Here is an 11082-nt window from a genome sequence, read left to right as displayed (position 1 = left end):
GGTAACGCGACTGGTGACGCCACGCGTCTCGCCCGCCTCGACGCGTCGCGCTACTCTCGAACTCTCAACCACCCAACATGGGCAAGCGCAAGGCCGCAGACACGAGCGACGAAGATCCAGAAGCAGCGTTCTCCGACGGATCAGATGCTTCGGAACGACCTCTCAAGCAGTTGAAGAAAACAAGCAAGGTGCGTTGCAGGAGTCCACAAGTGGCAAGCGCGTCTCGTTATTGACCTCGTGCAGCCCGCTCAAAAGCGAAAGTCCAAGGCAGCTTCAGATGACGAGGAAGTGCGGCCGAGTAGAAGAAGTCCCAACCAAACTGCCAAGGTGCGTCGCCAGTATTCGGAGAACATACCTATAGCTGAATGCTACGACTCTCAGAAACCGTCGTTCAAAGAGGCTACTCCAGAGGAAAGCGCGGAAGAATCCGAAGTCACCGTGAAGGCGAACAACGAGGGGACAAGTACGTGGATCTGGGCAGGAAACGACGCGCTACGGTACGCGCGTTCAAAGGTATGGGTCGCGCTTTTGTGGTCTCCTCAGTTGTGACCGGCATTGTCACATCTGCGTCTCCATCAGGTAAACCGCTCTTGGATATCAGGGAGTACTACGGACAAGAGGGCGACGAGGCTCCCGGAAAGAAAGGTATGCGCTCAATCAAGACGAGGTGCGCATCGTCCTCCCTCTCCTCTCTCAGTGCGCCCGCTAACGACATCCAGTGGGAGAAACTGAAGCAGAACGCGTCCGCTATCGACGCGCTCTTCAAGAAAGTCCGAAAGTGAGCAAGACTATCACCGCTCGCGCGTCTAGGAAACACGCTTCGATCGCTTTCAATGTATTGGTGTCCAACTAAGCTACGTAATGTAATGTAACCAAGAGTGTCCGGTCAGTTCTGCGCCTACGCGCTTCTATGTATCATCACCTATGCCAACCCAGAAGCCGCCCTGTGAGCTCCTTGCAACCCGCCAACCGCGTAAAGTCCCCAGAGCCACGCCTTCGTCTTGACCAGGTATGCCTGCAGGTCCATGTATGTCTCCGCGATCACCAAGGTGCTGTACATGCGTTGGTAGCCCCTACACAAAGTCGTCCGTCAGATAAGCACGATGGTGGTCAGGTTCAGCTCAGGACGTACCACCACCCTTGGAAGTAGTCGTGGAGCAATCCGAGCGACATCAGGCCTCTCTCACGCATCTGGGAGATGAGCTGTCGCCGGGTGTCGTCCCAGACAGCCCGAGTACAATACTTGCAGTGACAGGAAGACGCGAACCTACGCCGCGACGATTCAGTATGCGTTGTTTACTCTAATCAGATGCAAAGAACGCACATTGGAATGTGTCGTCGCGAGAGCCCGATCCAGGCTACGCGTCAGGTCGTTGAGCTTCAGCACCATCAGGACCCTCCGCGGGACCCTCCTCAGGACGTCGAAGACGGAGAGCAAGAGGCCCTCCTTTTCCACCACCGCATTTCGGATCGCCTCCATCTCTTCCTCAGTTTGGGCGGTGAGGTCAATCATGCTTGTCGCACGCCGGACCTTCGTGTTGCCAGAGGGTCCTCGACGTCAGCCCACGCATCGTCGAGAGCGGCTCGGCCGGTCAGGGCGCCTCGAACACGGGGTACTGTGCCGTGAGTTAGCATCGGAAAACACGGGAGGTAAGGACGCACAAGATCGTCATCGATGTTGCCAACCAGCTTCGCGTACTTCCGGCGGTCCGCCGCTGTTGTGCCGACGCAGGCGCGATGAGGGAAAGCCAGAACTTGCTATATTGATGCGAAGCTCCGTGTCCAGGTCGAAATACATCCGTGGTCCAGGAGGACGATCTCGAAATTGTATGGCGACTTGGAAAGAATGTGCGCTGGGCGGATGAGCAGGTTTCCTAAGAGCGATCAGGTTTCGTGCTCTAGACTAAAGCTAAGTGGGCGAGTATACCTGGATGAGGGTCCTAAGAGGTGCGTTAGATACGCTTACAGACACCGAGGAGGACCCGCTTACCGCATGGAACCATCCGTTAGATGTACCATTTGCCCGAATATCCTCGCCAACTCCAGGGCAACCTTGTTCCTGTCGATGTTATGGTCTGCAAGGTATTTGAGGTCGTCTACCCGGCCTCCCTCGATGAATTCCATGACGAGAACGCGCTTGTCCGCGGTGAAAATCTTCGCTGTACAGCCGATGAGTACATGTGGAAACGGTGGACTTAGTATGCTCACGGATGTACAGTGACGTCCGAATGTCGCTGAACTCGTTGATGGTACGGATGGCATTTCGCGCTTCGTGTGCGAAGTCCATCTCCTTGGGGAGGTTTTCTCGCATCTCCTCGCCGAGCCAAGTGAACTCAAACTCGGGGAACAAGTGGTGAATCCATCCTATGTAAACTCAGCGAAACTGCGACGGGGCGCATGGAACTAGGCCTACCGAGAGAGACTTCGACCATCTCCATGTCAATCTCAGCAAACTCCTGAAGGTGCGGATGTTGCAGCTAGCACATCACGTAAGCGATGTAGCCCTTCTGAACGTGTGCGGCACATACCTTGACAGCAACCGCCTCTCCCGTATCTTTCCACCGCGCGATGTGCACCTGGGCCAGGCTCGCTACACCTATTGGCTCCGGATCGAAGTCGTCAAAGTATTGGTGGAGGGGTCGGTGCATATCCGTCAGGAAGAGCTTCTCGATGTCCTCGTAGGGTGTCGGTTCACACTTGTCCTGCAGTGGACGCATAGTACCTGTCCATTCCACGGGAGCACTACGCTATGCGTTGTCAGAATCCACACGGACCTTGCGAGGAGGCGGAAGCTCACAGGGATGCTATGTGCTGGCCCAGTTTGATAAGATGCCTCCGTTCGCAAGAAGGGCCTTCAAGACACGCTCCGCACTGCGTTTGTGCATTGGGAGGTGGCTTCGCGCTGTGCGTCATCAGACTCGTAACTTTTGGCGAACGTTATCTTGTAGTCTATGGCGCCCAATATTGCAGCCTCTGCCAGATTTTTGGTTACTAAACTGTTGGGCCTGCTCGGACACAAGACTGTAACTCACCTGCCACCCTCGAACATCGCACCACCGCAAGAGATGTGTGTCGGAATGGCTGGTTATAGTGATATGCTATGAAGCCAACACCAAGAAGTGTTGCGAGTGTTGTTGGGTAGATGATCCAGCCGTTGAGCCTCCGTCGACGCGACGTTTGTTGGTGAGAAGGTGTTGCAGAAGTGGACTGCAGCCGATGTCCGTGTGTCGCGTGCGGTCTTCGAGGGACAACGTAGGCTGTCTCGTTCCGGAGAGCTCGACATGCGTTATGGGCAAGCCATCTATGCGCGGGGGTCCACATGAGCATGGAAATGAGGGATTGACGGGTGCATACAGGGCCCGCTGGCTGCTGGAGATCGCTTGGTCGGTCGACTCGCGGCGGTCTCAAGACTGGCCGTGACGTATCTCTGCGAACAGGCGCCGGTCCCCGCCAGCGCCAATTTAGAGTACCTCGACCTTCCGTACATCGACTCGTTCCTTGACAATCGACACCTGCATTCCAGAGGAGGCAGATCGCAGTAGGCAGTAAGCAGACTCTGTTCACCGGCCAATATGCATATGCTCATCCCGTTCTCAGTGCTCGACAGACATCGTCCGACGAACGGATGTCATCATTCATGTTGTCAGCCAACTTACATACAGTGCCTCTGCATGAGTACGAGCGCAGGTATCACGCAGGAAAGGCCACTTGTGCAGCGCACCCCCATTCACCGATTTGCAACTGCCAACTACGGTATGCTCCGACCGCAACACGCCTCGTTTCTTCGAACTCTCCACCTGGTGAACCTAGTCAAGTCGTAACTTCGTCCGCCGCTGGCACAACCCGCTGATTTTCAAGCTAATGACCCTCTTGGCCATGCAACTCCAAGCGCCTCCTGAATATGATGCTTCGAAGGCCACCAGAGCAGCAGTTGTTCCAATCAGGGATGCAGGCGGCGGCACACGCGGCCCAGGAGGTGTAGTACTTATTTCCCTCGGATTTTGACGTTGTGCTAACGAAGCTTGTAGACGTCTATCCTTTGCCCGACACAACCTCACATCTCGTCTCGGCATTCCCAGTCCGCCTGGATTACCGCCCGCTCGCCCGCAAAACGTACTTTGTAGTATGTACACCCGACCGTCCTTGCAGCTCATGTTCGAGTTTGCCGCCCAGGTTCGGCAGTCCTGACTTGGTCCTGACCTAGAGGCGGCCCGGGTGAACCTGGCAGATGACGAACAACGAGGGTGCAGCAGATGCAAGAGGGTTGTGATCTGAACGGCGGGCGCGTTTGTAAGGCGTGCCTCGTCTTCGATCTGCATGAGTTTGACCGTAGTCTCGGAAAGTGTTCTCGATAAGTAGGTGAGAATGAAAAGCGGCAGATGTATACGACTGCGTCGAAGGCGATAGGAGTGCTTCCTATAGAACCTTAACTCACTCAGGACGCGTCTCGAGCCTGCTTTCCAGGATAGGATGTATTATCCGCGCCGCAGCTGTGCGGAAATCACCTTATCGAGGGAGCCGCAGAATTGGAAGGCGAACCGGGTACGCACATACACAGGCGTTTTGAGCGACCAACTTACGCATAGACATGATTCAGCAAATATTGGGCAGAACAGTGAGCACTGTCGTTGACTCATGAGAGCCCATGTCAATGGCCACAGCGCTGGATGTCTTGCGAACTCGGCTGAGCACTGCTGAGCAGTTGATCACACGGCCACGATGTTGTCGACGGCTTCTTAGGTTTGGACTGTGAGTTCGTCACACTTCCCGACTCCTTCCTGGCCACTCAACTGCGGCACGTTTCACATACCAATGACCCTGAGAGAGGGTCCTGGCTTCGTCCTTTCACGTGGACACGAACGACCTTGAAAGGCTAGCGAAACCTCTCAGTATATAAACGACCACTGTCCCTGCATCGTCCGCCCAGCAACGAGCCTGAGCTTGGCAGCATGTTTTCCACCCTCGCCGAGAAACTCCAAATCAATCCTCATGAATGTCTCGTCCCGACTTTGCACGCGCAGTGCACGACTCCTCCGACTCGATCCGTGCGAGCCCCGTCTTCGCCATGGAGAGCTTTCAGCGCAGCCTCCTAACACCGTCTGGGAATCAGTTCATCATGATCACCGTGCATCTACGCACGAACCAGCCTGGACAGCCGTTGTGGACATATGTGCGCATCGACTTCAGTGACCAGCCCTTTCCGCACGGACGCCAGCTCGCAGAGCTGTCTGACGATCACGAGGCCCTACGTGAGGACTCTCGCGGGCTTGGCCGCCTTGAAGGCTCAGACCAGCCCGTTGAGAATGGGCCTTCCTTGGACGATATCGCGTCTTTGCTAGAGGTCGTACATCGACGCACTCTCGGAGGATACAACACCTTCGGTCGCAACTCCCTTTGGCTCGCGGAGAATATCCTCCTGCCGACCGCCCGGAAGTACCCGCAGCACTGGGTTGCGGGTCGCAGTTGGCCAGAGGCATTGAAGAGATATGCCCAATACAACAGCGATGCCGCTGGCTGCATCGCCGCGATGCTCTATCCCGAGCCTGTCAGCCAGACACTCATGGGCGCCGGGATATGGGCTCTGCGAAGTGCCGCTGTCTTCTTCACGCAGTCGAATCGCAATCGCATCATTTCGCACGACGAAGACGTGCAGATAATCCTCCTGCAGTGGAACCCTTGTGTAAAGGCAGGATTCATCTAGTATCCTCACTCGGGGTGAAGTACGATTCTAGTGATTTACCTCGTCTTCCTACTGACAACAATACATAGTACCTGCACAGTACCGATCATTCTTAGGAGCGACCGTGACTGTCTCTGTCATGTCGCCCGCATGTGAGTTGTGAAGACACCTCTGGGCCGAGATGTACTTGGCGATAGTCGAGAGACCCCGGATCCCCACGTATCGGTTCATGCTTGCCCACTGGCTGCTCAGTTTTGTTGTATCTGAGGCGTGCACGGACAGACATGCCCGCCTTCAATGAGACCTAATGAGACTCATAGTACCAGCACCTACATACACTGGTCCGGCGCGATCGGTGATCACCCCGTTTCGCTCTTCGTACTGTCGACAGTTGTGTGTATTGGTTGATATTACCCAAGTTGACCGGTTCATATGTGCTATGCCTGTGACTCATATGGACGCCCCGAGTCGCAGACCGTTGATGCGCGTACATATACGGTCACAGCGGAGACTCACTACTTCTCGAGAAGCGGGAAACGACGTGTGCAAGTGCAGATGCGGGAAGAAGAACGGGGAGCCTCCGCGAAGTAAGCCTCCACTGAACGTGCTCGAACTCGTGTTCATCTTCTCAGTCAGAGGTGTTCTCGAAGTACGGCCGACAATAGTGCACCTGCTACAGAAGCAGTGGGTACCCACTCAGAAGCGCACACATTCAAATGGATCAGAACCCCACATGCGAACCCCAAATGTGACCTATTTCTGCGCCATGGTACAGGAGGCCTAGTGTGCGGTGGACTGCCTTATCGCATGATCTGCGAGGATTCGAGCGTGGCTGGTGGACAGACGCTGTTACCTATCAGTTCACGTAGGCCCATAGAGTTCGATGCAGCATGTTGTGCGCACGGCCATTCAATGCACAGCATAAGGGACCAGCTAAAAAGACCCACGGTTCCGCTATACTCAGCCGCCACTTCTACGTTCAACCCTTCGACGAGCTCGGCAGCATGCCATCCATCCTTGCCAGAGCGCTTCAAATTGGTGTGGATGACCATGTCTGCTCATCGACTTTGCGCGCGCCGTTCACAACTCCTCCGACTCGATCAGGCGTGCCCCGTTGTCGCCATGGAAAGCTTCCACGTCCTTGACCGACCACTCAGCTCTTCGCAAACGCATCTGGGCAGATTACGCACCAATTCCTCATGGTCAGCGTGACGTACGCATGGATCATCCGGAGTGGCAAAACTGGACATACTTGCGCATCGACTTTGATGACCAGCCCTTCCCCAACGGACGCCAGCTCGTGGCCCTTTCAATGACTACGACGGGTTGCGCGGGTACTCCAAAGGGCTCGGCCGCATAGCACACTTAGACCAACCTGTGGAGAACGGGCCGTCTCTGGATGACATCGCGTCCTTGTTCGAGATTGTACACAGTCGTACGCTCGGTGGATACACCTGCTTCTCCCGGATGTGGCTCACGGAGAATGTCCTCCTGTCTACCACCCTGAAGTACTTGCAGCACTGGCTTGCGGGTCACGTCCGGCCGGAGGCATTGAGGAGATACGCTGAATGTGAAAGCGACGTCTTCACCTGTGTTACTGGGATGCTCTTTCGTGATCCCGCCGTAAAGGCCTCGGCAGGCCCCGCACTAATGGCCCTGCGAGGCGTCCCGGCGTTAGTCGCGCACTCGCATCCCAACAACATCGAAGTGCACGATGAAGACATCCGGGTAATATTGGATGAATGGCAGCCTTCTGTACAGGCAGGATTCATCTAGACCGGTGAAGTATGATGTTCATTTTGACGTCGTCTTGCTGCTAACCAATCACAAGTGAGCAGTGTTCGCGAGCAGGCCGATACCTAATTTATTATCGGTATCCGTCTTGTGCAATGCATGGAGTGGACATACCTCTACCCGTGGTGTATGTAGTAGTAAAGGAGTCGACAGAGAAACGCTGTATTGGTCCTATCCTCGCTGTTATGGACCCGCTCGGTCATCCATATGTCGGTCAGCTCCACTCCCGGAAGCTGTGGAAATCCCTGCCTGTACATGCGTCAAGCTCCTCCACATGTTGAATGCGGAGAATGGTATGGATGCCACTCTGTTCAGTATCGAAGTCATCAACACTCACTCGTATGCGTCCTTCGAGCGATCATGACACCAGCTATTCCAACTCAGTCACCAGTCAAAAAGAAATCGGTAGTAGGTTTCAGAGTTTGAAGAACATCTGTTTACTGTCACGACCATTCTAACTTCTTGATCAGTGCATGCTACGCCCGTAGACCTACAGACAACGTTCAACCGCCTCACACAAGACGACTTACACCGGCGAGGGAACATGATCTGCAGATGTGATATACCTTAGTTAACATATGCGGAGAATACAGACGTCCAGTGTTACAGCAAAATACGGGAACGATGATTGCGAGTACAAAACATTGCGAACATTACCTGACGATCGGGAAGGGGAGGGGAAGGGGTCAACCGCCGTTTGAGCTGCTTCTCTTCATGGCGAGTGATATTCGATGGGACGACATGGCATCTTCGCTTTGGTGCATGGCCTCGGCGTATCTGGCATCCGATGAGACCCCAAATAATGTCCGAAGCGTCGTTGGCTTACAGCAGTTTATACCGGACAAGCTCGGACTCGAGCTCTTCGTGCTTCAACCGCGCTTTCACGAGCTCGTTCTGGCGAATGATGAATGAGATGACCATGTCAAGCCTAAGGGAAGTCGTACTCACCAGTAATTCACAGTGCTCGGTGTTTATCTGCCCCATACTGGACTCAAGTTGCTTGCTATGGAGGACATGACAACCTCATGAGGCTACACATAATACGAGCACTCACACTTGGCGGACAAGTTCCTATTGCTTGCGCGAAGCGCATCCATCTCGATAGCGTGTTGATTTCGCGTCCGGATGAGCTCCTCGTACTCCTGCGCATAGGAGTCCAGCATGAACGAGCTGATCTTCAGCGCGAACGCATCTTCCACATAGCGGTCGACGTCATATTTCCCGTTCCTCTTCTCCTCTCCGACTCGTCATCCGGCGTTGGAGGATCTACCTGGGGAGGCCATGGATCGCGGCGGCGATTGGATCAGATGGGGCGACGTACCCTATACACGTCGAAGACCTTCGTGTTCAGGAACGATACGAGCTTGTCGAAGGTGTGGTTAAGGAGTGCCTCTTCGTTCTTCAGGAGTAGGACGAAACTGAACGAGAAGAGCGCCTCGATGCCGCTTGCGAACACGTTGTCGAATATTCGGAAGACGACGTTCATGGGGAAGCTGAGCGGAATTCAGTATTGATTCGGTGATGGGACACGTTTCTCACCGATAGCTGAACATCGTCAGAAACCATTGTGATGCGTACATGCTCGACTTGATGTTTGCCTCAGGAAATGGAAATGAGCACCGGAGCCATCTCTTCGATAAGTTTCTCAAACTAGTATCAGACTGATCAGACGTGTGGTGTCAACCGAAAGAGTGATGAGTACCTGAACTGAAGGAAAATCATCAGCGAAAATAGGATTCCGGGGAGACAGACTCACGACGGAGTTGTAGCTTGGCATCTCAGGTAAGAAATGCCCTCATATCATATGAATACATAGTCTGACGAGCAGGCAGAATGCCTCCTCATCCGGCATCTGCGCGTAGGTGAGTGCAGGTCAGTCACTGGGGTACTGGGTGCGCTCACGTGGAGAAGGAGTACTGCTGCAACGAAAGGCAGTCCTTGGCAGTAGCCGACTTGTGTATCATACCTTCGAAACATGAGCGGCGTCTTACAGACTGGAGGATCGAACGCACAGTGAATATGCCTTCAGACATTGAAAAGTTCTCCTGGCCGATGCCGCGACCGTCGGTGAAGAATGCGTGATGCGGAAATGTCCTGCGCCATCGGGTCAGACTGACATAGCAAAACGGTCCTAAACCACAGCACCTTCCAAGATCTCGAGTAATGGCCTTTTCATGCGGACTCGTCTCTTTTAGAAGGCGCACATACGTATTCTCGAGGTCAGTGTCTTTGGATGCAGTCCTATGTGCGTATGAGCGGTGAGCACAGAGGTAACAGACCGCCGACGAAGGCGCACTACATTAGCTGCCATATCATTCCCCGGATGGTCTTCGGAATACCACGCCCTATGGCTGAAGCAAGCTCTTCTGGATGTTCAGAAGCGAATTTTTGATAGTCTAGCAGCTTGTCCCCGGTCAGTTGATGAACGCTCTACCAGACAACGAACCACTCACCCGACACAACGTTGCCCCAGAAGTCTGCCAAAAGGTATGCTCAGACAGGCAACAACCTCAAGCATGCAGCAAGCTCACCCCAGTCCACCGAGTTCTCTTCATCGTAGCGGTCCTGCAGATCCTGCTGCTTGCGCGCGAATTCCTCCTGCACCTTCTGAAGACTGCTTCTCTTCGAGGGGGTCTCGTCGTCTCCGTCCTCCTCCCTTTCCTGGTCCACCTGTGACATATAGGGTACATTGTGTGCCGAGAGCACGGTGGTCGCGGATGGCGACTTGGCTGCTTGCTATCGGGTAGTCCATTGAACGCGATGGTATCCCGTCGGTTGTCGTGTTCCTTCTCCTCCTTGTCCTCGTTCTCCTCGTTGGAATGGATGATATCTGTGCCGACTCGAAGCTCTGGCGGGCACTGCTGAGGGCGACGGTGGAGAAGCGGTTCTCGTCATCCGTCACGTCGGAGCCTGCGACAGACTCGCGGGTGGGGAAGCGGCCTGTGGGCTCTATCGGCGAAAGTAGCTCATCTAAAGTCGGAGAATGTGCCGTGACGGCCGTCGACGGTGTGGGTGTCTTGACCTCTTCCTCCGGGTCTTCCTGCCCGGCGTGGGGTCCCTCGGACATTGCGAGACCGCTCGACAACGACGACAGGATCAGATGTGCCGCAGAGGTCGTGAATGGTTGTTTCTCGTCGGGCTGAAGTCTTGCAGAAGAATATGGTCGAGGGTGCGTGCGATGGGGGTTACATTGATTCAGAAGAAGTACTACTCGACATCAGCGCTCCGACAAAGATCTCGCCGCGCCGGCGTCGAGGATTACACAGCTTCACGACTTCATCTGCACCGCAAACTCGCTGCTACACACATCTCCCCGTACGGACAATGCATTATCTTTGTACGCGGCGTCTGCGCAGATGCAACGGAAGCAAGTGTCGCCCAACGCCATCGCCTTCCAAGATGGTGCCAGGCATTTGATCGCGCGCCGCTGCGTACCGCATCAGTGTAATGGGTCGAGTTTGGCTCGAGTCACTAAATACGTTCAGCGCTGCCACCAAGCTGCCACTCAGAGCATACTGAGGCACCGAATTCAGCCCAATATACGCAGCCTGACAAAGCCCAGCATGCCGCCAGGGGTACATATCGAGCGCATGTACTTGTCGGCGTCC

At 54.7% G+C, this 11082-nt stretch overlaps 6 protein-coding genes across 6 annotated transcripts; 3 read left to right on the top strand and 3 right to left on the bottom strand.

Annotated features, from left to right (window-relative positions):
• Window positions 1–77: 77 nt before the first annotated feature.
• B0H18DRAFT_1114280 (uncharacterized protein) lies at window positions 78–782 on the top strand (the record flags this gene model as incomplete). Its single annotated transcript, XM_048033096.1, has 4 exons — window positions 78–188; window positions 244–327; window positions 382–463; window positions 544–782. 4 exons carry the CDS (start codon window positions 78–80, stop codon window positions 780–782), a joined length of 516 nt encoding a protein of 171 aa, XP_047899184.1.
• A 140-nt stretch (window positions 783–922) lies between these two features.
• B0H18DRAFT_951068 (ABC1 family-domain-containing protein) lies at window positions 923–2717 on the bottom strand (the record flags this gene model as incomplete). The annotated part of the gene is made up of 10 exons (XM_048042006.1): window positions 923–1073; window positions 1133–1203; window positions 1325–1531; window positions 1663–1715; window positions 1797–1874; window positions 1928–1940; window positions 2017–2159; window positions 2209–2364; window positions 2414–2477; window positions 2529–2717. The coding sequence occupies 10 exons, from the start codon at window positions 2715–2717 to the stop codon at window positions 923–925; spliced, it is 1125 nt and encodes a 374-aa protein (XP_047899183.1).
• On the bottom strand, window positions 2457–3390 carry B0H18DRAFT_1207128 (uncharacterized protein). Its single transcript, XM_048036205.1, has 3 exons — window positions 3033–3390; window positions 2798–2973; window positions 2457–2747 (listed from the first exon to the last, which is right to left on the bottom strand). The coding sequence occupies exons 1-2, from the start codon at window positions 3325–3327 to the stop codon at window positions 2855–2857; spliced, it is 414 nt and encodes a 137-aa protein (XP_047899182.1). The 5' UTR covers window positions 3328–3390; the 3' UTR covers window positions 2457–2747; window positions 2798–2854.
• A 1287-nt stretch (window positions 3391–4677) lies between these two features.
• B0H18DRAFT_976214 (uncharacterized protein) lies at window positions 4678–5897 on the top strand. The gene is made up of 3 exons (XM_048044144.1): window positions 4678–4995; window positions 5022–5720; window positions 5770–5897. The coding sequence occupies exons 1-2, from the start codon at window positions 4950–4952 to the stop codon at window positions 5699–5701; spliced, it is 726 nt and encodes a 241-aa protein (XP_047899181.1). The 5' UTR covers window positions 4678–4949; the 3' UTR covers window positions 5702–5720; window positions 5770–5897.
• A 990-nt stretch (window positions 5898–6887) lies between these two features.
• On the top strand, window positions 6888–7651 carry B0H18DRAFT_976212 (uncharacterized protein; the record flags this gene model as incomplete). The annotated part of the gene is made up of 3 exons (XM_048044143.1): window positions 6888–7005; window positions 7026–7465; window positions 7512–7651. Coding segments are annotated over 2 exons (549 nt in total), but the record flags the coding sequence as incomplete, so codon positions are not given.
• A 10-nt stretch (window positions 7652–7661) lies between these two features.
• Window positions 7662–10775, bottom strand: B0H18DRAFT_976209 (rab-GTPase-TBC domain-containing protein). Its single transcript, XM_048044142.1, has 16 exons — window positions 10334–10775; window positions 10232–10304; window positions 10200–10203; window positions 10006–10144; window positions 9928–9951; window positions 9774–9870; window positions 9620–9715; window positions 9470–9568; window positions 9377–9440; window positions 9297–9326; window positions 9177–9181; window positions 8796–8967; window positions 8531–8709; window positions 8423–8477; window positions 8301–8368; window positions 7662–8251 (listed from the first exon to the last, which is right to left on the bottom strand). Exons 1-16 carry the CDS (start codon window positions 10539–10541, stop codon window positions 8161–8163), a joined length of 1404 nt encoding a protein of 467 aa, XP_047899179.1. The 5' UTR covers window positions 10542–10775; the 3' UTR covers window positions 7662–8160.
• Window positions 10776–11082: the final 307 nt, after the last annotated feature.

This window comes from Fomitopsis serialis, assembly GCF_022376445.1.
Source record: "Fomitopsis serialis strain Sig1Antser10 chromosome Unknown B0H18scaffold_4, whole genome shotgun sequence".
Taxonomy (NCBI): domain Eukaryota; kingdom Fungi; phylum Basidiomycota; class Agaricomycetes; order Polyporales; family Fomitopsidaceae; genus Fomitopsis; species Fomitopsis serialis.
Note: the sequence above shows the minus strand (reverse complement) of the source record. Positions and strands in the feature narration are given on the sequence as shown.